This window comes from Athalia rosae, chromosome 1 (genome assembly GCF_917208135.1).
Source record: "Athalia rosae chromosome 1, iyAthRosa1.1, whole genome shotgun sequence".
NCBI classification, from domain to species: domain Eukaryota; kingdom Metazoa; phylum Arthropoda; class Insecta; order Hymenoptera; family Athaliidae; genus Athalia; species Athalia rosae.
The window spans coordinates 450,121-477,896 of record NC_064026.1 but is presented as its reverse complement, the minus strand read 5'-3'; the positions used below and the strand labels follow the sequence as shown (position 1 = coordinate 477,896).

The window sequence follows — 27,776 nt, the reverse complement described above, 5'->3', positions numbered from 1 at the left end:
ACGTATATGGATACGGTGCGATAGCGTACATGTGACGGGCGAATTCGTTTGTTACGAGTGGTAAAAATTCTCTCGTCGATCATTGTTTCAATTTCGCGCAAAGCCTGGGATCATCTCGTAGAAACGAATCCGATTCTTAAACCCCATTCATCACGATCGCTCGTTATCGGTAAGTTTCTCTGCCTTTTCTTTCCCGTAGAGCCACGCGAACCGAACACAGGTATATTCGCCGGTCTCTTTCAACAGCTGCGGTTCATTCCCGTAGTCCGCCGTGTGCACTTACCCTGATTGTAACGGTTTTCCAAATATCGGTGATGAAAGTGTGCGACATATACACGTAGTTATGATAACAGCGAAAATACCGCGTTATCGAATTACGATGACGATGCAAATTATAGACAATGAGATTTGCAATCGACGATAGATCTCCGATAGCGACGAATGCCGTCACGACGGACGTTTCATTTTGATTATCCGTTCGGTCCAGCTCAATATATCTATACAACCGCACTCTGCTCGTTGTGCTATTGAGATCAAGGCGCAACGTTTGCATAGTCATACCACAGTCGTAGTCATAGTCCGTGAAAGATTTGCCCGACATATGTTTTCTTATTATAAACTTGGGTGTAGAAAACCGTGTATGAAATATACACGTACAAAGCCGAGTTGGTATCCTTGACATCACCGAGAATTTCTCAGCTATAGGATATGACTTGAAAATATCCAATCTGTCGTATAATGCGATCAAAACGGAGCGAAAAGTTCAGTGATTCTCTCGATAATGTTATTCCAAAGATTTCAAACCATTACCTATCGCACAACGGAAGAAAATATTTTTCAACGCGATCCAAGTTCTTTGAATGTTTCGGATGTCGTGGACTTCGGGTCAGTGAATGCAGGAATCGGCTATTGCCGTAGAAATTCAATAACTTCTCTTTTTCCATTTCAATCGTACCTACTGCCAACGAATCAATACCGTTCGGTAACATCGTCGATGATTTTTCCCGAGATTATTACGTACAGCTGCAGGCCGTTAAAACTGGCGAACATGACGGCGATAGAAATTTTCAACTGAGATAAAATTCCATCATTTCGTCATTCGACGAAGATCTCGAGATCTCGATTCAATCAGATTCGTGCGCAACTCGTGATATGTTTGTTACCTATTCGCTACCGTCCTTCGAACGATGAGTCACAAGTTTTGACTATAAGTATATACCCGAATCTGTCGCGATTATCAAAGCACTGTAATCGATCGTCCATATTTTCTTATCGATTACTTATCCGCAACACACACACGACGCTTGTGGGACGAGGTCGTTAAAGTTTGTCATGGAATTCGGCTTCAATTATTCTCCTTCGCAATTTTCTGCATAATTTACCATTCTCGCTCGGTCTTCCCGAGCCCCTCTGTGACTCAAGCTCCGTCTAAGGCGTCGCCTTAATTGAGCTATGATTATACGAGGCCTAATTGTCACAACCAAATATAGGTCTATCTCCGCGGCCTTGCTTCTCCGTTAACTCGGAGTTGTACGATAATCTCTCGTCGAACGAAGCGAACAGGTATATCTTCTTCCTTGAGAGAATACGGCGTCATTCGAGAACCGTGGAGAGCCGAATTGCGAAAACATCGAATCCGTGTACACGGAAGTGATACGTAATAATTATATTATCGATCAGCCACAGTCGGCTGACAATGATCGGTCAGATTAAGTGCAGCGAGGTACGCGTTAGTCACGATGTGATATTGCAGTATGGCGGTGACAATGAGTAGCGACCTTATCTGTTTGCAGCGTCGAAGTGGATTAATCAAAATGGGCGGTACCGAACTTCAATTTTTTTTTGCATCGGCAAAGCAATATCTTTACGAGCAGATAATTGACCGGGTAAAATCGACGCAAAAATTATTTCACAGACTCCCATACGATTGTCGATGCCATGCCTAAATAAAATTACCGATCAGATCTGCGTATTACCCGCAACTACCGATAAGTATGTCAAGCGTAACGTGACCGGATGTCGCACCCGAACCGCCCTTAGATCTCCGAAAACTGACGCGAAGATTCGGGGTTTAACGGAGGAACAATATGGAAGGAGAAGAATAATTTATATTTCGCTCTCTCGATAATACATCTCGTACATCCCCTCGGAGATGAAACGTTATGAGCGGGCTGAGATGGGTAGCCGCCTGCCACGTCTCGTACGAGGAGTAGCGATTATAGGAACGAGTCGGAAGAAGACGCGGATAACCCGTCCCTTTCGTGTCAGTTTTCAGCAGTTATACTCCGAGTAAGCCGAGAAACTGCCTTCTAGCGGAGTCTCGAGATCAAAGGAAGAGAGCCGGAAAGTGGGAAATGGGAAATGGGAAGATGTGAATAAAAGAAGAAAAAGGAACAACGGCGCGTCGGGTAAAATGAGAAAAATTGAAAACGAGCAGAAGCAAGACGTTGTCGGAAAAAACCGTGGTATACCGAGATACGGCGTGCCCGGTAGGACACCTCGGCGCTTGGTTTACCGGGGGCTTTTGAAGTTCTTTAAAAATTCAACGACCTCATTTACCGTTGACTCCACGGTTTGTGTACGTACCTACCTACCTACCCCGCGGGAATCGTCGTTAATCAAGTGCATCGTAAAAACAATGGCGGATAACAAAAGTAAGGGAAATAATATCAACTCCGACGCATGGAACGTCCGCGAGAGAAAACCGGATACGGTTTCCCGACTCGGCTACAGGTATACGTAACACGGTTCGGATAAATGCCAAATTTATTGATTCAATCTGCATCCATGCGCGGATGCCACATTCACAAACAAGCCCACACACACACACACGATGCGCGGATACGATATGTAATGTTCGATAACATCGGATGAACATGCCGCGTCGTCCGCGGAAAAATTGATCGATCGATCGATTGATCCGATCGCGATATGAATTCCGGTGGAAAGAGACTGGGGGGAAAAGCGGAAACTTCTCGAAACCTTGCAGGGTGCACGTTGCAGGATGCAGTTTGTATACGGCGCGCCCTGTATCGATTCCGATAGGAACGACCGCTTCATCAACCCTTCGAAATTAACGGTAACCCTCGAACCCCCGTGCGTATAGATTTATAGGGCTGTAGATGTATACAGTTGGAACGTCGGTCCGAAACCCTGCGACATATTCCCGATCCAATAGCCGGTGACGAGCCTGCGACCGTACCGAGAGCCCGACCCACGCGGTACAACCCCTATCGAGATTGCGGGTTTCTATCGAAAAAAGCTTCGCCAACTTTCGAACGAAGTCGAAATTAAAAACTCATTAGGTATCCCTCGTTAGTCGAAGAGGAATAACGATTCGACGACCGAACATCGAAGAGATACAGATTCAGTGCGCAAGCGCGTTTAGTAAAAGCGACAGGATAGAATAGCCAACGCGTAGCCGATCGTAGCAGTGTAACGCTGGCCATCGCTGGGCGCGTGTTGTTCATCGACTGACCCGTGGTCGGCGATTAAAGGGGTGTGCTGGCGTGTTTGTGTACTTTTATGGTACACGTATGAAATATACGTAGGTAGTGAAGTGTATATCACGTTGCTATGGATACCAAGTGTTATGGGTTGATGGTCAGGAGTGCATGAATTTTCACAACCCCCCTGTCCACCGACTGTGGGTGTTGGTGTGTTGTTCAAATTTAAAGGGAAATTTTACTTTTTTCCCGATCCTTCTTCTTTCACCTGCAATCGGGAAAATTCTAGTTCAACTGCTAGAAACAATTAAGCCACATTCCTCTGCGCGGAGTGCTATTCAAAATTCAACTCGAAGTAAGTATCATTAGCTGCGTGTGGAATTTAAAATTACTCGATATAGGTACCGGGACAACTTATAGCTGAGGAAGTTTCGCCGAAGGATTCGCACGCGAGAATATCTGAAATGATAGTTTGTCTGAAATGAAGAGATGCTTCGGATGAAACCGCGAAAACTCTATAGGTATAGGTATAGATTCAAAACTGCAAAAGGCGCGGCTGCTGCGGATTTACGATACTCTTTGACTTAGCGGTTTGTTGCTTCTTCCGCATCGGACAACAACAAAAAGAAATGCATTCCTGTACGTTGTATATATCCATCGGCCTATCAAACTGTTTATACAAAGAGAGAGTAACTGGCTGACTTTTCCGCTTATGGGATACCGTGATCTACGTCCGGTATGAAACCTGGCGTACGGACGTTACAGGTATACCGTATCTGACTCCCATTCACCGACAGTTCGATCACATGGACGAGAACTTTTAATGGTATTTTTTCCCGATGATCGGGTATTCTACCGCCCGCACGATCGGGACTGTAGGTAGTTTCCTTATTTTTATCGTCAGTGGTCGCCCGTCGTTGGAGAAATCGGTTGACTTTTTCAAGTCGAAATATCAAGTTGACCGCGACACTGGACTGCCGGTTCCGCAAAGCGAAACCCAGACGAAAGATCACAAGTTATCGTAGTGATCGGAACATAAGACAACGCCTCGGGGAGATACTCCGTATAAATCAGGAAATGCATAATTTACATGCCTCTCGGGTAATTATGAAGTTTATCCAACCCGGACCACCGAACCATAACTGGTGAATTCGCCGTCGTGTCGTCAGACCACGACGATACACGTAGATGAAGAAGTACGTAGACTGCACCACGAATCTACGTGGTTGTATCATTACCTCTAGTGTTGCTTCACTAAAATCAACCCGAATCATCGAAAGTCCGTTTCTACGTAGGACATAGCAGAAGAACGGTGGTAAGCGGACATCGGAGGATCCGAATGATAATCCGATCAGTTGTCGAGAAGACGTCGTCCACTATTTCGAGAGCAAGTTGAAAATCTGTCATTATCTGGTAATTAGTTGGATCTCTTTTCGTCCTCTGTATAACACGTGAACTCGACCAGTTTTTGGCAAAACTTGATCGCGAAGGGAATCAATCGTTTCAACGTAACGGCACTTCTGCTGATTATACGTCTAGCGAAGCAACGGAAACTGTCCAATTGCCCTTAAGAAATACACGCGCCATAACGTCGCCGTAGGTGCGAATCGCCAAGGACCTACATGCACTGACTACGGTATGAGGTTTGTTTTCCGTACATACAATGAATAATCCTATCAAATCGGTGGATCGATTATGGCATGAAATGGATTTACACGCTTTCAGCGACCAAAGATCGGTAATCCGGTAATTCTCGATGTATAAGGTATTTGCGGTGTTTCGATACGGATTCCTCTGTACGAGTCGCGTATTGTACACACCTATTACCCGTTTTATACGTCACGAACATCCGTGTGCGGTATAATATTAACGAAATAGTATAAAACAAAAGCTGTAGTTTCCGGTGAGAAACGATCTCGCAAAGGCTAACGACTCCTCGGCTACGACTGTCAGCATAATTTGACGTAACCGGATGCTTTTTTCTTCACTTAAGGTCAGGGGCGAAAATGTCTAGTAGTGATTCGATGACTCTGAAATACGTAGATCGCACGCAGACGTTCGACTTCCGCACTCCATTAGGACGAGACAAATTGTTTATTTATTATCGTTCGCAACCGATGTAACAGACTTGCAAATTGTACGTACCTCCGATTATTCGCTCACTCAAAACCGGATTTTAAAGCCTCGAGCAACTGAATTCCCCACTTGAATGTGCGACGTAGACATTCGATAAGAAATACATTCGAAGAATTCTTACAAGGAAACAACATTTTGATTTAATTGCTTATCAATTAGCCAAGACGATAAGACTCGATTCGTCTCGTATCGTATATCTATTCCTCGATTGCAATCGATAATTCAACTATTGCACCAGAGCTCGAAGGATGCAGTTGAACTGAAAAAAAAAACAATTGACTCGATAAGCAGGAAAAATACTCGCGTCTCACCTTTACTCCGTTCTTTTTCCAATTAACGTACAGACCTACCACGCCGATGGAATAACTCCGTGTCCCAAGGAAGGAGGAAAAGGAGGGTGTCCTTTTTTTCCACTTAGAACCCGAATATCCCCTAAGTCAATTTCGACCGGGCATCCAAGAGACTGTGTACGTTTTAGTTACACACGATGTTTGGCGGATTAGATACTGGAACGGGAATCGCCGCCCTACCGAGAGTTTCCAGTGAATCCGAGCGAGAGATCGAGTGCGAGGTCACGAGACTCGGGATCACGACACCGCGCCACTATCCCTAGCAGGTTCACGCGGTGACTGGACCGATCGCTTTTCTTCCCTCTACCCCGCTCTAACTCTGCGTCAATTCTCGGCTTGACCTTTCATTTTTTAATCGAACGATCCGAGTGCGAGAACTTTTCCTACATTTCCTACACAGCTCCGATGAGTTTGTTTCGAATCAACGAAAGAAGGTTCATTCGCCGTCAATTTTCCCGATCTATGATAATCTCCACAACATTGATAAGAGGTCGAGTATACCTATTGGTCGGAAAAATTGACCGATCCAATGGCGCCAAGAATTCCGACGCACGAATAAGGGGCAGCCTCATTCGCTCCTTCTATACCTGTCGACCCGTCACTACCGAACGATGCAAAGAATGCACCCAACCCAACCAACGTTTCTTATCCCCACTATGTTACTCGCTGGGTTGTACGTACAGACGGCTACTAACAGTTCATTCGGATGTGGGTAGCTGTACGAGGATGGAAAAAATTTACGCACTCTCGAACGTGTGCGTACCAACATGCATCTGAATGTTGAAAAGCGATGATCGAATGAGGATTAAAAATCGAATCTTCAGCTTTGGGCGACGTGAGAATTCCCTCGCTCCTTGGATTTTTTTTTTTTACTTTGGGGTTAAAAATCAACATTTTATATATGTTTACGCTACTCCCAAGTATTTTAATCTTGGGAATCCGGAGCCAAATTGAGTCATCTTAAAATTGATCGAGTTATCGCCAATTTATCACTTTTCGGAGCAGAAAAATCGAGATATCTCGCTGGAAAAAATTCGTAGCTCAATTTACTCAACGGATTCGTGTTCCTGGGGTCGAAATACATAAGAAAAGTGTCCTTCGATCGATTTTAAAAATACTTCATTTTTGGCCCAAAAATCGAAAAAATCCAAAGGGGTACCCCTTGGAATTTTGTCGATTTTGGGCCAAAAAAAATATTTTATTTTATATGCTATTCTTATGTATTTTGATCCCAGGAATCCGAATTCACAAGTTAAATTGATCTATCTGTGAAATTGATCGAGTTATCGCCAATTTATCGATTTTCGGAGCAGAAAAATTGAGATATTTCGAAGGGAAAAAATTGTAGCTCAATTTGGTCGACGGATTCATGTTCCTGAGGCCAAAATACATGAGAAAAGTGTCCTGCAATCAATTTTAAAAATACTTCATTTTTAGCCCAAAAATCGAAAAAATCCAAAGGGGTACCCCTTGGAATTTTGTCGATTTTGGGCCAAAAAAAATATTTTATTTTATATGCTATTCTTATGTATTTTGATCCCAGGAATCCGAATTCACAAGTTAAATTGATCTATCTGTGAAAATGATCGAGTTATCGCCAATTTATCGATTTTCGGAGCAGAAAAATTGAGATATTTCGAAGGGAAAAAATTGTAGCTCAATTTGGTCGACGGATTCATGTTCCTGAGGCCAAAATACATGAGAAAAGTGTCCTGCAATCAATTTTAAAAATACTTCATTTTTAGCCCAAAAATCGAAAAAATCCAAAGGGGTACCCCTTGGAGTTTTTTCAGTTTTGGGATAAAAAATCAAGATTTTTTTTAAGTCTGTTTTAGACGTTATCCCTATGTGTTTTGATCTCAGGAATCCGAATCTGAAATCCAAATTGATCTATCCACAAGATTGATTGAGTTATCGCCAACTTATCGCTCTGAAATGTGGAAAATCAAGGATATTTTGATGGATTCATTCGCAACTTAGGTACTTTAATCGACACCCGTGTCGCACTTTAGTGATTCTCGGCCCAGTTCGACATTCATAGGGGTTAACATAGAAATAATCAACTAATTCTTGAAGAATTTGAAAATATTTTCAAACACGAAGAGTTTTGAGAAAAGTGGAATTGAAATTGTCGAGACGTGCGATGCTACCTAAAATATGAGAAAAGAATTTATTTCGATTTACTTCGATAATTGGAACCCTTGTACAATGTACATCGCCGGTTGTTCGAAGTCCTCTATCCTCCTGAACATGAAGAGAAGTTTGAGCAGTGAAAGGCATAAGATATATACATCATTCCGTTCCACAGATTGTGTGGGAGTGAAATACGATAAATTCCCTCAGACATCTAGGCAACGGAAAAAATCCAACTCAATTGCGGGGCGACCATTTTGAAACCTCCCCCTTCACGAATCAAGGAATATAAAATTTCACGCCGTGACGCAAACTCGACGATTTTCTCTGACGAAATGGTAATTTAAAACACGATTATTCCGGATGATTATCGATCGTCTTTGCTTTACTGTTCTTCGCTTTGGAAAAAAAAAATAAAAAAAAAGATAAACTGGAAAATCCACAGATACCTTACGTACGTTCGCATTGAAGCAACGTGCTTTTCGAATTTTTCACGAGATTTCCTCATCATCCTTGATTACAATTCACTCGTCGAGCTCAGTTAATTTAATTTCTACGCCGAAGAGCTGCTGTCGGAGTGGTATATAATGTAACACTATAGACAACTGTTAATGTTGTGTTTGCTATGTAAAACAGCGAAAAAAAAAAAAATAAATAATAAATAACAGCGCGCATGGGATGATGAAGATAACAATAATTGTAATTTAAGATGCGCCAGGATAAGTTGTAATTATATACAACGACCGGCATGCGCCATCGTACTGCTCGGTAACCTCGAACCCGCGCTGCGAAATTAGATTCAAATGAACTTATCACTTTTTCGTTCACGGACGCTGCTTTTGCCTCTCGCTCATTGTTGGAGGGATTATAATAATTTATAACGAATGTATAATATCCCAGACAAGGATGTTATAACTTTGCACGGAGTAGAATATTACTCACTTCGCCGTCACGTTTTCCCTCCCAATAATTTCATCCTCCTACGGATCGTCCGTTGTCTCGTCGAGACTTTTTCTAAGATTAATTGCATCGTACGAATTGACAATTGAATTCCCGTGTTACCGCGACGAAAAAGTAAACTAATATCAGCGAAACCGAATCAAGTTTATAATCATCACCGCGCGCTCATTTTTCCTTGTATCTCTCGCACGTGCGGTCATCTCCCAACTCGTTTGTTGTGACTTTTGAGGTATCGATTCGAAAGATGTTCTCGCATTGAAACAAAAAAAGAAGAAAACATCGCATCGCGCATCATAATAACTGCGTCTTTTAGAGGTATCTAGGTACAAAGGATCTGCCTGCTCGCGTACCACGACGTCAAGGCCTAACTTATACAGGTAATATAACAGGCGGTGATCAAAACTGCAATATCAGAGAGGCGAGACAGCGTAGAGAGCTCTGGGAACCAGTCTCTTGACCTGGCATTTAAAGAGTTGCTCGATACGCCACAATTTATTTGTAAGCTCAAAGGCGAGTCGGTAACTCGCGAGTTACGAGTTACGACGATATTATTCAACGTTCGACAAAATTGAAATTGATCCACGCGACTGCCATCTCAACGAATAAAATTAATAAAAATTAGTAGCAACATCCGTTCGAGGAACGCGGTCGATGTATAACGCAGGAAACAGGAAAAAAGAAATCTCGTACATAATCGGTGCGATGTAGAATTTTTATTTCATATTCGTAACTCGCGTTGTACGTACTTACGTACAAGTGGCTCGCAAGGTACGTCGACGCACCGCTAAAGTCGTGATCAAAATACATACGCGCTGTTGCGGAGGTGAATACCAAACTCCTGAATATAATCCCGGGATGAGTTCTGACTTCCAAGAAATTCTCCAAGCGAAGAAACACGGTGAGAAAGTCCGGAGACGAGCGAGCGAACGAGCTGCGTGGACACAATATCAACGATGAATTTACGCGTCATTGCGAAAGTGTTCACCGCTTTGGTCCACATCTCGGAGCATTAGAGACCTCGTTCAAAATCATCCACGAAAAGTGAAAAAGTCCGGGATCTACGTCGAGTTTATTTTCACGCACTCAGCTTGTACTCTAACTAGTTTCGAGCGATGGAAAATTACGCGAGAAGATATTCTTACGTAGCGTAAACGCTCGACACGTACGCGTTGAAATCGTCTGATGATACATCGGACGGAATTTCTTCTTTCTCTTTAGGAGGATTGTCCGTACGTGTTGACATAACTGCGCACCTGATCTCATGCACGGGGTTACGATGAGTCGCATCAACTAACGAATGGACCCGACGTATAAATTAGCTAAAATATCACGTAAGTTGTGAGTTGTACGTTGTAACTGACGAAGGCCCTTCGATGTATGATTGCAGGTGTAAAAATTTCCGCTGATTTTTGCTGCGGCGAGGAGAAGAGGTCGCGTCGTCTGGTCCGCGACGCGACGCAGGTCTACGCGCGATTATCAAAAAACCCGTTCCATTCGCACCGTCGAGACTCGAAGCTGGAGACGAATCATCGACGATACCGAATAGGAAAGATAAACAGGATATACGTACGGAGGGAACCTGCAGAAATCGAGCACGGTGCCGATAACACTCCTTAAATTGAGAAGAAGAAAACATCATGCTCGCTTCAGGTGGGCATTCGCTTCGCTGTTGCCGGTTAACGTAGACTTCAGTTCGTTGAAATTTGCATCGCAATCGTTGGGTACAATTATTGTTCGTCTCCCATTTATTCGTTATCATTATTTAGGAGACTGCTAACTTTCATATCGTCGTCTGTCAACAGCAGTCTTACGTTATCGCAGGTATGAAATGAAGCGACAATTATATTTTAAATCCGACTATACATTCGTAAACGTTTCTGGCAAAGCTTCCGATAAGATCGGAGTTCATCGTCGTCGCGTCGTAAAACTCGAGCTCGGCGTATAAAAATCCGTGATACGACGTCTTATTCAATTAGTTGTAAATTAACGACGGCCCAGCCCATCTCACGACTAGACCCACTCGTACGATACGGTAACCCCATGTTTCAACTCGATGACTGGGAATTGAACAAAAAATTGTAAGAGTCGGCTATTAATTAAGACCGAATTCTCGAACGTGCGATGGATAAATACAGTAATTTATTTTTCAAGATTTTTAGCTTGACTACTTGAAAATTGAACTGTGTTATTGAACGAAAAAAATACCAAGCTCAGCCGACCGATTCCGAAGTCCAGGTGAGACGAGAAGGCGAGATAAAGTACCGTTACCTGGACTTTGCGCGAATACCACCGCTCGTCGTCCGAGTGCTCGGAAGAGTAGGGGGGGAAGATAATAATTACCAAAGGCACTCGCACCGCGACGGTGGTCGGTCGATCTCATATGACGACGTTATAATTCTCGCTCGAGAACTGGTCGATGCGCAAATGCAATTAACCGGAGAAATGCTCACCCGATCTAATAACGCGGATGATCTTTCTGCAACGTGCACTTTGAAAATTGGCGATACGAACGAGCATAGACGAACGGAACTGTGGAGACTTTTCGTTCTTATCGCGAATCCGACAAGATCCAGACGTCACGCGACGCGAGTCATCGCGAGGCGCTGTTATTCTCGCCAAACTCATTTTTACACCTGGACCACTCGGGACGCGAAAACGGTGATTCGCCGTATCCGAAGCTCTCTCGTGATGCGTGTGGTAAATTGAACGAGGCCAACAAAGGGAAGGAAATATGAAATATTTGCATTATCCCTCACGAAACCGCCGAGGGAAATAACTTTTCACTCCTCTGGCGCGTCTCACGTCCCGTTCTTGATAATTATTCGCCGATACATCCACCTCTTCGGATTCAAAGAATAAAATAAAAGTACAAATAATCAAGATTAACAGAGAAAGAAATGAATAAATATGCAATCGCTCGGTATGCGACGTTCTAATTTTAGCGTCACGCAATTCATAGGTATTATACCTATTCGGACGACGCGCGACCGTTGAAGTTGCGGTGCAAAATGAGCTATACGGATATATCGCGTGTAGACAATTCGCTATAAGGCGAACAAATGAACGTAGACGAGACGCATTAACTAGGGAAAGTTCGGGTACCTCTGAAACCTATTCAAGCGGCGGTATGGTAGGTTCGTACGGTACACCGGAATCCCACGAGATAATGAAGCGCAAATAACGCATAGAATATATTTTATGTCTCGAGCAAGTTTATCATCTAGGTGTACGTAGGTAAACACGTAGAGGTAGAGAGAGAGAACTGAAACTAGTCTGCTCCGCTCCGAGTACTTTCTATACGCTTTGCAATATAACAAAAACGAACGGGTGTAAACTGAACACCGTGGCCAATTTACCACAGGTAACAGATACGTTTATACGACCCATCGATAAGTTTTATTTAATTTTTTCTACCATACGTTTTTTCCATTTATTTTATGCAACTATAAAACTTATTGTCGATTCCCAGTTTCGTCGCTCGGTTACTCGTGACACTCGATATAACTTTAGACGATATCCGGTTGGGTGTCAATTACCGAACACGTAATTCTACGAAGACATAATACGTACATACATGATAAACTGCAATAAAAATCCCATGATAACTATTGTCGAGATTATGACTCTCGAAATGACCGATTGCTTTATTAACGTTAATTTAGAGGCGACACGTCGAGGGTTGTCGTTACACCGCCGCGCCGTCGATGTGCCTGTCGAGAGACGGAGGAACGGAGCGAACTTGGCAGCACGCTATTTGCCGTGTGATGTAACGTCGCGAAATCGCAGCTACCTCCCTATACGTAAATGTATAACTTTAGATTAGGTGTATTATGAATACGAACATCGCGCATACCCACACAGGAGTCATCGTAAACAAATGCGAACGACGCAGTGGTCATTGTTTACCACGATGGACATCGCGGACACTCCATGGGCACCGGTGAAGGTCGGTTACACGTGAATGGTCGATGGGGATCGAAGCTTTTATTCACAGCAGGTTTTCCCATCGCTCGTATGTCTCTACGTATGAAATACGTGATCAGCGGTACACGCGATGTAATGAGGCAGAAATAGCACCGATAATATCTCCGCAGGAGTTCGGTTGCATGCTTTGACGAGAAAGTGGCTCGACCGAAACCTCGGCAACCGAGTTCTTCTGGAAAGACGGGTACGGAAACTCCGATGAAATCGAGTTCAGCGATGAAAACGATTGATAAACCAGGATGTGGAGTACTGCCATTTGTCACAGCTCACGCGTGACCATAAACTATGTTTTGCAAGCTTAATAATCCTTGGTTAGACGTACGTGTAATGGCCGTGCATATAAACACGTACGATCAATTTTGGCCAAACTCGGACGAATTCCAAAGAGCCAATAACATCTGTGAAGGACAACACCTTCCAGGTGGTTTTTCCACGTGTTTCGAATGTGTTGGAAGGCGCCATTGATTTTAAGGCATTACTTGTTATCGTACAATGCAGTGGGAGATGAAGAAAAGTTCACAAACGGAATACTCGTACCTATACCAGAAAATTGGTTGCAAGCAAATGGTAACAGGCGACAATACATGTGCCGATATACTTATGGCTGATCGGTAGCGGCGCTGACCAGTTTTATACGTAATTCGGTATTCATGGTTGGCTGAACGGCGCGATTGCGTCACAAGCAAACGCGGTGCACCAGCAACTGAAAATTGCAGGGCGATGCTTGTTCGCCGGTCAGTGTTATTTGTTATTTCGTCGTTCATTCAAATGGAATCATAATTTCAGTGCTCAAACTCAAGCTGGATGGTAAAGACCGTCGACTGGGTTCGTTTTAAATGTCAAATTTCGAACGAACTCCCACTGTCGCTTACCACTCGTGAAACAAACTAAAAAAAAAAATAAAGAATAAAGGTAGTTTCTATTGTTCGGTTGACCCGAATCATACACCGCTCCGAAAATAATTGTCATCTCGATGCAGCAGCTGCTTTTGCTCATAATAATATGCGCAAGTAGAAAAAAGGAAGTTGGCGAATAGGTTTAATCGCAGCGTCGCTATCGTTATCGTACACATTCTTCCAAGAAATATATCTCGCATTAATTTCCAACAGTTTCAAACATTTCAGTTTGAACTTGCGGTGGATTTTGACGATCAATGCGCGGTTCGAGAAATGTTATTTCAATTCATCTGCGCAATCGCCTCTTTTCGTTCTACAGGTTTCCGAGTATCCGATAATATAAATTCTGAAGAGATATAGGGGAGATCTTGAGACGCCGAGAACAAGGAACATCCGTTGACCGAATTTCATTTACGTTCAATCCGCTCTGCAGGAGCGCAAAAACGGCATTCTTAGTATTACAAGTACGGTGCATCGAGTATTTCAATGGTGTTCGTCTGCAGGCCGCATCTGCATACGACGGCAGGAGTAACAGCGGTAGGCAAAAAAAGAGTTGGGAGCAAAACTCGAGTGAAGAAGACTGGAATTAGTTTACGGTCATTATCGTGGCCACTGACGCTCGAACACCTGCCGGTGGTCTGCCGGGCTACGGCACAGGCAGGTATAACTACATGTAGCATGCATGCGGTACGTACACTCGAGTAGTGTACGTGCGCGCCGGATACGGTTGTATGCTCCACTAACTTGGAACGTCTTTGGAGTCAACAGCCATCCCGGAGTAAAGAGAAGAACACAAAATCAACTAGGCATAAAAAGGCACGAATTCTGTACGCATCGCGGAGGCGGTCGACTCAAATTCCATTTGTTTATTTACTTTGTTCGCTTTTGCGTTTTACTGTTACGAGCGACGTCTATCCGTTGGTTCGTGATAGGGTGAACGGTGATGACCGTTTAGCTCTAGGTGCGGAATAGAAAGGAATTTTTCGAGCGATGACGAAACGAGAAGTTCGATGTGTCGGAACGACGTCGTACCTGTGGTAATAAGAATTCTCTCCGTGCCTGAAACGAAAATAAAGTTTGGCTCTTTTTCGCATTGACTTCGTTTTTCGCTGCGATGTTATTATCGGGGGCCTCTGAGACATTCGCCGATCAACAATTTCCGAATGAGCAGGCGAGAGACTTCGTCGAAGGAATCACCGGCAAGAATTCGAACGCGAATCAAGATCCCAGGAAAGTTTGTGCAAAGAAAAGTTCGCCGATAAACCCCGATTACGCTTTGACGCATCTATGGAGATGAAAGATATACTTAGGTATGGTTGGTTACGCTGTACAAGGAGCTGAAAGTTCAAGTTTGACAGGCGCAAAAGTTTCTCTGCATATTTTGAAATCCACATATTTCGCGGCATACATTTGACTCCTGAAGCTGGAAAAGTATTAAAGTCAACCCTCACACTAGGGAATCCGACTCCGTGTATGGAATTCAGATTCGAGATTGATAAAGAAAAATCACAAATACGGACGCTCCGGAAGTAGACGTCTATATATATGGAAAATAGCATGTTTAAAGTCAGCCATCCACATGTAGGTAAATCTTTCCCGTTTATACACCTTTATCCCTGTTACACATTATACAACTCAGTCCGCCATTGAACGATTTACAAGAGTGAAAGCTTTCAAAACGAGTGCCTAAAAATATCCATATGTGCAAATTGCATTTGATTAGAAATACATAAGCACATAGTATGTGTATCTACTTGAACATGCGACGAATAAGACTCACCGTGTTTGTACTTTCGTTCTTTGAAATTGAATAGGCGAAGTCTGCGTAAATCGAAATGATACCAAGAATAAGTAGCATACTTATACACATACGCGATGCAATTGTGATCGAATAATGGCAAAGGTAGTTTTAATTAAAGCTGGGAACTGCATGAAGCGAGTGCGAAAGCTTCGAGGTAAAAGTGAACGTTGTTCGAGATGGTGAGTCGGTACATAATTCGCACGTGGCTCCTCGAGACGAGATATTGTGTCATATTTTCTCACGTTACAGTGAGGCGGTATATCACGGTAAGGTGTACGATGCAACGATAAGCAGGTATATCGTACTCATGCCACCGAAGGGGAGCTTCGTTTGTATGAAATGACGACGAACGAATTAAGGCCGCTGACTTTTCACAGCGCTGCGGCTATAATTATTCTTCATTCGCCGCATTCGGAGATTTTTATTCCAAAAATAATACAACTCATCTTGTAATGGCCTGTGAAGAAATTTCGCGCACTTTCATCAGTCAAATGTTCAATCGAGTAATTTCTACCGTACATTTAACTCTCCCCGTATTTCATAGACCAAACTTTTCCACGGCACTCTTTGTACGTGAAGCTTTTACTTTTTTTTGCGTCCAACTACTTTTTCTTCGTACCGGGTTTCTCAGCGGTATACCACGTCTTTGATTTTTGTGCAAGAAATTAGAAATCCGAAGAGAATTTTTTGCACCGCGACATGTCTCGCGATCCTTGGATGAATTGGGCACGACGGCGACGACGATAACCTGGAATCAGATACGTCGCATCCACTTTGCGTATAACAATCATTCGTCAGGTTCAGATCGCAAATTATCCAAACACTGATTTGCGACAGATGTATCATTCGTTCGTCCGGTGTTCGCCCGCGTCGTACACCACGGCGCATTCTCCAGTCAATTCTGCGGGATGAAACGAATCGAAGCGTGAATATCAAATTCCCACGCTTTTCACCGCAAATTAAAGTAAATTCTGCGAGTGAAGTTGACGAACAAATGAACGAAACTGCTTACGTGCCGCTACTGCCGATGTAAAGAGTGAAGGAAAAAATCATCCCGGTAAAAGTGATTCACTACCAGTCATTATCTATGCTACAGTGAACGAGTAATATCGGACTTTACGATATACCTGTGATATAACTATGTTAGGTATACTTATATCTCTTCGCTACTTTTTTTCCGTCGTAACGAGTCGTTTAATAAGCTTTGAGCTTACGTCAAAGCTTTGTTGTATAACCGAGAAAGCTCAAAAAGTTCCGACGACTCTCCGGACAACCTCGGAGTTTGGATCACCGCGTTTCGATGCGATGATATACCGAGCCAGGAGCGAAACTTAAAAAAATCTCAGGATCCTGTACAACGTTTTCAAAGGTATAACGCACGAGTGTACGAAAATCCACAAATTATTCGTACGAGAAATCGCGAACCACAACAATACGCAATGCGGCGTAGACAATACCGTTGATGAAGGAACCTTCGTTGATCTACCGAATTAATCAATTGGGTTTCACTTTTACCGTTACATTATCCTATCCGCGCGAATCGTGGCATACCTGTATAGCTGCCGCCGAATAGAACATTACAATCCGCGATGGGTGAAATAATGCAACTGGCATCACGTTACGTAACAAGAATCACGTAATGATCATTTGTACAACGATGTCCGTATGCGTTGAAATTTGAAATGATATTCTCGACATTTGAAAAAAATAATGAAATTTGTGTAATCTCATACAGCTATTACGAAGCTGCCGCAGTGCCCGATGATTTTTATTTTTCAAAAGTGTGACACCGATGATTCTGTGCCAATTACCTCGATACCGCTGTACGGGAACAACGCGGATCAATTGCGTTCAGTTTCGACACCTACGCACAATGACTCACTGACTCAATTCAGCTACACCTTAGTGATTGTTTCTTTGTGTCGGGCGTAGCCGATTAACTCAATAATGTTCGCACTAAGTTTCGCACATCCTTGACGGAGGAGATCATTCGAATTATCGATAAATCCATGATTCGAATAAGGCTACGCGTTGATATTTGCTTCGTGAAATAAAATTTTTTACTACGCGAATTAATATTTTTACGTTTACGCGTTACGTATGCACCAGTGTAATACTTGATTTTTCGATAAACGCTATTTTCTACATCGTTAAACGGCAATTCACAAATACACCAAAGTTGAACAAAGTTATACAGCTCTGAAAATCGTTTATAATTTACTTATGATAATCATTATACCTACGCATCCCGAACGAATGCGGTAATTTCAATGCCGGAATAAACCCATGGCGGTTCATGACGATAGTAGGAACCAACGATAATCGAAACTGCAAAAACCTCCGGTAATCGAACCGTATGTAACTATAAGTTGGAGTGAAAATATTCAGCCTGCTCTTTCGTATCTGACCATTCGCGTGCTAATTAAATGCGAAAAATTGCGGGCAGCGTAATAAATGTAATCCAAGCCATCGGACTATACGATGAACAAGTGTAACGGTTGAAGGTTAAGATGATTTTACAATCGGGAAACGCGATATTAGCATAAACAGTTTACGGTGTTATAATCGCTCGCTTGCTCGATCGAAGTAGGTGCCGTCCTACTTTCCATCGGTTTAGTAATATATTATAAGAGGCATATTCGTTTTTAATAGGCCAAACATTCGGTGCCAAAGAACCGGCGTGGTCAGCAATTCGCTACGTCCATACACCACGTATCGTACACGTTAACTGAATTTTGATACCGTGACGTAATGTCATAGTAAAGTGAAAATCACGAGCTGCTCGTTCCGATGACCAAATTGTCATTGTACTAGCATTTATAATTTAGGTCGTACAGAATGTATACTTTGCAAAAATCCTCGTATTTCAAATCCATCCAACTTCTATACTTCCACTTTCGAATCGAAACAATGTTCAAGTACCTCCTTCGGTATGCCTGTACAATAGTCTGAACTCGGAGACGTACGTGCATACCGTGGGAACAAAAAAATCAATGATTCGAGACAAAGCGATGTGGTCAAACTCAAAACTCACGGAGAAATGCTTCGGTTGCTGCTCCGAACCCTTCGCGATTCACCGCAACCCAACTCGCCAAAGTAGACTCTTTGTTGTATAATACACGATAATACCCTTCCACAGAACTAACGATCACTTCAAAAGGAATCATCACTGGAAGCCTCGATTTTTGAACGCACGTATAGAGGGATATACGATAATCCGAATCGTAAATTTACCCCGCGGATCTAAACTCTTTGATTATGAAAAATGCTATACGTAAGCGTAAACGTGGAGAAAAAGAACTTCACCGATCCACGTACTGAAAATTCTCCTTTAATCTTTCGTTCTGGCGAATAGCATCGCCGAGGTCTTATTCTAAGTCGATTTCAATATTTGTGTTGCAGGTTTTTTGAAAAAAATCAACGAATGCTGAGATGGCAGGCGAAAATGCGAATTCCCCGCCAGGAGTATGGCTAGGTGAGACGAAACGCCTGTATAATATACACGCACCTACATACCATAATTGAAACGATTTTCGCCGAAATTCATTGACAGTCGCGATAGCTTCACGGGCATGAGAAGTAGAAGTCTCATTACGAAGATCGTATCCTGTTCTTAGTCCGTGTTAAGTTTCGGCAACGAACGAGGCACGCGAAGTAAGGTGACATGATATCGAGCCGTGACCATATAAGATTGGCAATTTCGTCGCACAACCTAAGCGATGAATCTCACCCTCGATTTCGTTGTCTATGTTGCGATCGCGTTGACTCATAAATTGTGGTTCACATAAAATCCGCTAAATTCGTTTTATCGAGCAAGGTGCGCAGTTATTAAGAAGGAAAAATATTTATCAGAGTGAAGATAATTTCTGAAAAATTCGTTGTTCGACTCTCGGCGGTATTTCAAATATATAAAGGTATAATTTTGCATCGCTGATTTGATTATTATCAAAGACGCCCCTGAAATTAGACGTTTATTATGAGAATACCGGGGAGTTTGAGAAACGGTGAACAACGCGACTCCGTCAAACATTGATTAATCCCTCAATAGCTTCGTCGCTCATGCTCAAGCTGCGGTACATTCTCTAGGTAATGGGCATTAAAAGTTTCATCTCTGTTAATGCCGCCGCGGCGTGGCTGTGGATGTATTTTGCAAATATGTATATATGTGTGTATATAATAGCCATCAATTTCATAACAATGATTGAAAATCATCATCACAAGATGGTTTCCAGAGAGTAGTAACTATAGAGTCAAGTTTCGAGCGTAATGGTACTTTCTGTGTACGTACGTATGTGCTTAGGTACTAGCAATATTGTTATCATATCTGACTGCGAGTAAATTCCAAGTAATTGTCAAAGAACGGAATATCTTAAGCTCCACCAGCTGCTTTGTACGTAATGTCAGTTCCTCTCACTCGTCGAGTACGTCGCGCTGCAGCTTGGCGGGCAATTGCCTCGGCTAGCTTTTAAAACGATTGCCAATTACCGAAGAAAAGGTCTTGTTATAAGCCGTTTGATGTTCCCGTATAGGTGTATAGATGTCGAGCGTGTGGGTGTACGTAGTACAAATCGACGGTGTCCATATGTTGTCTCTAACGTACGCGGTACTAGTCTACAGCAATTGAGATAACGACATAGATGTTCGACGGAGTCGATGACGAAAATATCTTCCTCCTCCTTTGCACCGTCGAGGATTTATTCATGCGTACGGTGATTTGAAAATTGAGGTTCCCATTCGACAATCAAAGGAAAATATCGAGGTCTCGCGGGTCGCCCCATATTTTCCATGATCCAACGGACGTATAATCCAGCAAGTAAATTTCTGCCGGGGCAAGAAGAGCGGAGAGTAACTGAAAAGATGATGCGGTGTCGTGGATCTTTTCAACGTAGAAATGGGTCAACCGTCTCTTTCAATAAAAATCGGAGCGCAATATTCGGTCAAGTACAGCAATTCGATGCGGGGTTTCTTGTTGAACGTGTGCTCACGTACCCATCCCGATGGACTCGTTTCGTTTCGAACTTATTGGCACTTTGTAACAGGAGTTTGCAGAAGTACGATTGCAGCTCCTTGTAATCTGAAACGGGTGGAAAGACGTTCAGAATTTGATTTCCGATTATGGCGAACTCGTGGAATCACCGTAGGAACTCGCTCAGAATGCGAGAAAAACATTAGTCGTACGTACGAAATTCCACGGAGTACGTATTTTACGCGACGTTGAATTGATAAAAATTTGTTCAACAATCTGCACTCAAATCTTCATTTTCCAACTACATTTTTCTCTTTTCACACTGATTTTCAAAATCTGTCAATAATGGCTTTCTTATGTTTCAGGACTCTTATTGTTGCTCTCGGTACTCGTGGCCTCTACATTGGCCAAAAGTACCGTCAGTGAAACGGAAAAACTCTTGTCAGATCAAGAGAACCCCCGAGAACACGGAGATCGCTTTATCCCCAATGACAGCGCGTACTTTGAGGGAGGGCCGTTTTCGCCGGAGTGGGAGAAATCGGCGGATGCATCTTCGATCCTAGAAAATGTAAAGAAGCCTATACGAGACGATGCCAAAGATTCAAACACCGAAACAAAATCAGACACCTCCGGTGCAGCGGAGTCGTCGGTTATTGCCGCCGATAAAACTCAGGCCGGCGTTTTGCTGCAACAAAACGAGAATACCACCGGTGACTTAACGACCACCGTAAGGATAGCACCCGATCACCCAATTGGAACCGAACCGTTACCCACTATAGCACTGACAACAAACAGTAGTGACGATGAAGGAATGTTAGAAAAATCTCAAGAAACGAACAAGAAAACTGAAAATATTCAATTACCGTCCGACGAAGCTGTTGGTATTGCGAACAGGGAAACTCTGATTGCGAGCGAGAATTTAGGCGTTAATTCGGAAGAACAGACTACGGTCGCTCATCAGGAGTTCCAGTTCACCGAAGAACACGAAAACTTCGAAGAACATACTCATTCACCGTTTGCCGAAGCTCTCACGACACCTTCTTCGAAATCAAAATCAGACAGCCGCAATGTCGACGCGATATCGTTGGTCAACGACACGAACGTCAATTTTTCTGGAGATCGGAAGAATTGGTCCGACATCCCGATCGACAGCGGTGGCGGGAACGGATTAGGATCCGAACCGAAGCGAGAGGTGGAGATCTTCAAAAATGTAACTCATCCTTCAATCTTGAGGATCAGTGAAGAGAGCAGCGATACTATGGCAGACAGCACCACGCCGTACTCCCTGGTATCTAAAGCAAAAGCTCGAACTATATCGCTCTCAGGTGACAACGATTTAGACGCGAAGCGGCCCAAAAATTTAAATGTCACCGGTGCCGTAGATCAAACAACGTCTGATACGGTGTTGAAAATATTCCCAAAAAAATCCGTATCTACGGAAAAACCGACCGAACTCAAACCGTACCCTTATCTTAAATCAGAAAACAAACTTGCGGATCAAGAAACCGTCACGGAGATACCAAGTGGAACTGAGGAGTCTGCGGAAGAAATAGCCGCGTACGAGAATACGATCGGTAGAAAGAAGTCGGACGAAAAAATAATCGTGACGGAACCTTCGGTACTTGTCGAAAATAGTATTCAACAGTTTAAGCCCGTCCATTACAAGAGATCAGGGAATTCGTCTAGAATGAATTCGACATTTGACGCGAGTGCGTTTCCAACCACTTGGTCTTTGACAACAAAGGACGAGTTGAAAAACACAACAGAAGTCGTAGAAGACTTCCCGATTGGAATACCAAACAACGAAAACGGCAGCCAGGTAAACAACGACCTTCCTCCAGACAATACGAACAAATCTATCACCACTGAAAGATCTCCATCTGTACTGACCGAGGTTACAGAAAACAACATCGAAACTGTGGTCAGAAAAATCAATACCACCAACAACCTGACGGCTTCGACTCCGATATCGAAAATGCTGACGGAAAATTCCGAAATTCCCGATGAAGGAACTTCGACTACCGATCAAATTTGGGTTTCCAATTCCACGGAGAAAATTGTAACAGTTTCAAACGACTCATCGACTGGTAACGAAATCCAAAAGGGATACGGGGATTCCAATGTACCCAACGCTACCGAAGGATCGACGGAAAGTTTTTCAACGTCGACCGAAACTTATTCCAGTGAATTATCGAAAGGTAGTGAAAAATCGAACTTGGAAATAGAGAGCAGTACGCTTCTGCCGATAACAATCTCCACAATTGCAGAACCCGCTCAAGAGTCATCAAGTGAAACACCCTCATCTCAATTAACCGTATTCGAAACCGGCGAAGAAAATGACGCCAATATTACTGGGCTAGAGACGATCTCCCAGAGTCACGAGAGTACAAGAAGCATCGCAGAGTCATCGACCAGCCGAACGACTACCGTAGAATACGAATTCATCGGACTCACGGAAGCTGAAGCGAACACTACCGACTCTCAGAGCAACCTGTCGAGCACTGAAAAGTCAAACACCTTCAGCGATATTCCCACCGATATTCCCAGCACTACGAAATCGGATGAAACGACCGACGTAGAAGCAACTATGAATCCCACAGAGCAAAACGAGACCACGTTCACAGTCTCGAAGACGACGGAAGCCAGGGAATCTGAAGAGCCGATCTCTTCGTCAACGCCCGATTCGGATACCACCGAAACAGCCGTCGGCAACGCGGACACAACGACAGACGAATACTCGTCGAATACAACGAATGAGACTCCAGTTTCTGAAAATGGGTTTACCGCGGGACCAACGGAAGTTTACAATTTCACTACGATCTCGTCAAGAGGTAACGGCGGAACGACGAGTGATCCGAAAGAAAAAACTACAACGGAATTGATGACGGTGATCACAGAAAGTGTCGATGAAACACCGACACCGACAACATTTAACATTGAAGTAACAGTTTCATCGGGAGCCAGTGATACTCCGACCACCGTCACTCCGACTCCGACGTTGCAGATCAGAATCACTACGGAATCATCAGAATTTCCTATTTCCACCGATGACGTCACACTTTTCGTTAGAATAGTTTTTGAAGGTAGTTGGACCGAGGTATGCCCTTTTCTGAATGACCTCAAACTGACATTGGCGAACTTTTTGACGGAGGCCGGAGAAAGGTATGATTTGTTTTTCGATGCCATTGATGGGTATGTAAGAGACTATGGATTAATGAGAGGTACCCTTTTTTTTTAGGACTGTCCTTCCCAGAAATATTATTTTGTCTCAAACGCAGTGCACAGCTCCACCAGTCACCACTAACGCTTTGACGCAAGTCCGTCTTTATATCGTTGATGACAACGGCAATTTCGATTATGCAATGACGGAGACGTTGCCCAGCTTGTACAACCGATCGCCGTTCAGCTTTCCACTGACGGTGAGATCAGTTATTAAATATTCTATCGGAAAATGTACCTATCCTACATAAGTCACGTTCGCTAATTGTTTGTTTTTTATTTCTTACTTATCGTTGACCCTCAGATACACAGCGTAGAAAAATTGACGCTGGAAACTGAGCCGAGCAACAACGCCATAGCGGTCGTTGCAGTTTCATCTGTTGCTTTTATCTGCCTTGTCTTGCTGGCTGGATTACTGGTGAGTTAAATTGTACGACAAACATTCCGTCGTTTCTATTTATTTTTATTTATAAATGTTTTGTCGACTAACCGGAATACCTCCTACTGCTTTCACGTTTCTAATTTTGCCGCATTCAATCTGCTTATCGCGCTGCTGGTTGAAATCAATAAATCACTTGGATTACAGTTTATAATGAGAAAACGACAGACACGGTTCAATTACGGAGAGAGATGTCGACCGGTATCCTTGGACGCTTACAGCCTCGATAGTGTTTCGGCCTATAACAGTGTAAGAAGGAAAGGACTCGCTAGGGCTTCGAAACGCAGCTATGGAAATCCGGCGTTCGAAGACTCGGTAAGCCTTAACGTAAATTTATATGCAAGGAAGCTCGTCTATGAGATCTATGATCTCTTGCTTTTCGAAACCTCAGCTCTCTTCGGAACTCCCTTCGCCGACTGTTTGCATGCACGGAAACATTTATGAAGCCAGTTCTGACTGATTGTGAGAAATTTGGAGTACAAAAGGCAGAGTAAAGTCGAGCCAGACTCGGATAGTCTGTCAATGTTGACTTGGTGTAGCTTAATAGGTACTTCGTGTTTTTCATGACCTCAGGGATTATGATATACCGATGAAAATCGTGATACGTGCGTCATATAGGTATAATATTACATACGTATGTATCACATCGTTTCGGAATATTTCATTATATTTGAAATACTCACGAAAGCACCCGACATACTTTCGCTCTTTTTATTTTCACGAATGTCATTGGAATATCGTGTAATAATTCGGAAAATTTCCAGAGCGTTACTCCGTCTCATCCGTTGAACTTTGCCGGCCTATCGACGTTCTGCAATGACTCGAACGCTATCACAGAGGAATTTGCAGGAATACCGCAGGTCTCTGCGAGAATCGACGAATTGCCTGCCGGTGCTGAAGTGAAAAATAGATACGCTAACGTAGTCCCACTCCCAGAAACTAGAGTGTTACTTCAAAAGATTGACAACGAACCATCCACTGAGTACATAAACGCTAGCTACGTTCGGGTGAGTGAAACCATAGATGTAACAATGAACTTTTGCATTGAGCTTGACAGCGCACAATTACGCATTCCAAAATTACAAATATATTCTTTGAAATTACAGGGACCCAAAAACGCTACGAAATATTACATAGCTTGTCAGGCACCAATCGAATCAACGGTATCTGACTTCTGGAGGATGATTTGGGAGCAACAAAGCAAAGTGATAATAATGCTTACTGACATAATCGAGAACGGAGTCGAAAAATGTGTAGACTACATACCACCCTCCGAAGTGACGGATTGCCACCGCCTGTACGGTGACTATCAAGTTACTCTAAAGAAGCGCGAAGCCAAGGAGAAATACGCGATATCCACCCTTCACTTGAAGGTAATCAAATACAAAATGGTATACTATCATCGCAACACTTATCAATAAATACCTACGCATAGGTACGATATAGTTAATTAAAAAAGACCGGCAGCAGTGATAACAATATATACATGTAACACCCGCTGAGGAACCTGGACTTCAAAAAATTGCATCCCTATTCGCTGTTGTAGAATCTCGAGAACAACACATATCGCGAGGTATCGCATATATGGTACCTGTGGCCTACGAACGGCGTCCCATCGGATGCAACGGGTCTCATAGCGATCCTTCTCGAGGCGAGAGCTTTGCAACGAGGCGCACCGGGCCCCGTGGTGGTACACTGTAGTCCCGGTACTGGTAGAACTGGTACCCTCATTGCATTGGACCTTGGAATCAGGCAATACGAGATAACGAGAACAGTGGACGTCCCCCGGGTTGTTTATACCATCCGAAGGGATAGAGCCGGCGCTGTGCAGACGAAGGAACAATACGCTTTTATTTACAAGGTGGGGAAATGAAACGCGAACATACCGATCGGAAGGTCAAGTCCATTCCGTTTCATTTTATCAACAAACATCTTTTTTTCAGGCCCTCAACTTGTACGCGGCCAAGCTCGCAGGCGCCGCATTAGAATCGATGTGAAGAAGAATTCATCTCTCCGAGATGGCTCCGAATTATGATGAAACGTTGCTGTGACCTTCAACCATCGATAATGACTCCTACCGAGTCAATATTAGCATGTTCAAACTAAAGAACTCGTAAATCTAGTTGATTTATAAGCGTATACGAAGAAAACCAAAAAGTATAAACGTGCGAAGTGAAAATAAATTATAGAGTAATTTATATCGGTACATAACTTTTACACTTGTATCAGATTCCAATTGAAACCATAACAGGGTGATGTCAAAGAAAGAAATATAATTATGACGATTACCAGATAGATAAAAAATGTCAATTCCGTAGCAATTATTTAAAAACTGAGGACCATAATCCAGAAACAACCATTTCTTTTGTCAAATGGCTTTTACGTAATGTTTACATAGTTTATAGCATGACCAAATAGTTGTTGATATTGTTGTATATATTATAAAACTGATCGTAGCATGCAGCTCTCTATATGTGTATATATATATATAAAAACCAGTACATATATTTATATCGATATTATTATTATTATTATTATTATTTTTGTTAATCATTTCAGTTGATTTTGTATGGTCGGACCAACTTCTTTTTAATCCTCTTGCGTCCAGACTTATGAAACTAGCCACTCGTTACCGCATGTTTTTTTATGAATAATTTACTTCAACTGATCAACTCAGAACCAAGTCGCGATTATAGAATCGATTGTGGCTGCTCCTTCTGAGAACTTTTGTGGGAACATTCTAATTTCGTAGATGATCACGAATGTTTCTTTAAATTTTCAAAATAAAACGCATTTTTACGGAGCCTAACGTTACAGCCTTAGACTCGCGAATATTATCGCAGCTATGATCGCAGGTTTCGAAAAGTATTATGGCAGAATGTTGCTGAAGAGAAGATGTTCATTACCCATTTCCATAGGGTGCATATTATTCACAAAAATTTATGTCATCCACTCGTGCGAATGACGCAGTTTTTTCGCGTGAGAATAATTTACGCAAGAATAACATTACTGCGCATTATGGTGTATTTCGCGTTACACGTGTTATTCTGTTTACCAGTATTTCTAAGTGACTATATCGAACATTTTTCGATACTCATGAGTTTAGTCGAGTTCAGAGTTGCAATTGCTGTAATGGAATGATTGTAAATATTTAACGTGATGTGATCGGGGGAAAAATGTAAAATTATACGTACGATATCAATCTGCGTAGATCGATATAACATTTTTTGTGCATAAAGATTGCATGCGACGTTCCTATACATAAAACAGAAATTATTATACGTACATTATTGTTTATGTACTGACAATGAGAAATATCACATACGCTATACTATATTGTATCGGATGATAATAAATTCATTTTATGAAGTAGACATGATCTAGAAAATAATATAATTATAGTTAGGCATAATAATTATTGTAATCAATATAACATATCAATTCGA

General features: G+C 42.7%; 1 protein-coding gene across 6 annotated transcripts; it reads left to right on the top strand.

Annotated features, from left to right (window-relative positions):
- Window positions 1–27,776, top strand: LOC105693366 (mucin-5AC). Of its 6 annotated transcripts, none has more exons than XM_048658565.1 (11): window positions 1–169; window positions 10,413–10,677; window positions 19,110–19,181; window positions 21,038–23,834; window positions 23,911–24,091; window positions 24,196–24,309; window positions 24,478–24,645; window positions 25,095–25,337; window positions 25,437–25,703; window positions 25,877–26,191; window positions 26,274–27,776. In XM_048658565.1, exons 3-11 carry the CDS (start codon window positions 19,139–19,141, stop codon window positions 26,325–26,327), a joined length of 4,182 nt encoding a protein of 1,393 aa, XP_048514522.1. In that variant the 5' UTR covers window positions 1–169; window positions 10,413–10,677; window positions 19,110–19,138; the 3' UTR covers window positions 26,328–27,776. The 6 variants fall into 6 exon arrangements, with proteins under 6 accessions (XP_048514522.1, XP_048514530.1, XP_012268638.2 ...); XM_012413211.3 differs by lacking the exon at window positions 1–169 and adding an exon at window positions 3,664–3,801 and having other exon boundaries at window positions 10,413–10,675; window positions 19,109–19,181; XM_048658573.1 differs by lacking the exon at window positions 19,110–19,181 and having other exon boundaries at window positions 10,413–10,675.

Coding starts and splice junctions, on each gene's coding strand:
- LOC105693366 (XM_012413215.3), top strand. CDS start 3,615: ATGAATTTTCACAACCCCCCTGTCCACCGACTGTGGGTGTTGGTGTGT. Junction 24,310..24,477: donor TCTTGCTGGCTGGATTACTG/GTGAGTTAAATT, acceptor CTTGGATTACAG/TTTATAATGAGAAAACGACA. Junction 25,338..25,436: donor TAAACGCTAGCTACGTTCGG/GTGAGTGAAACC, acceptor TTGAAATTACAG/GGACCCAAAAACGCTACGAA.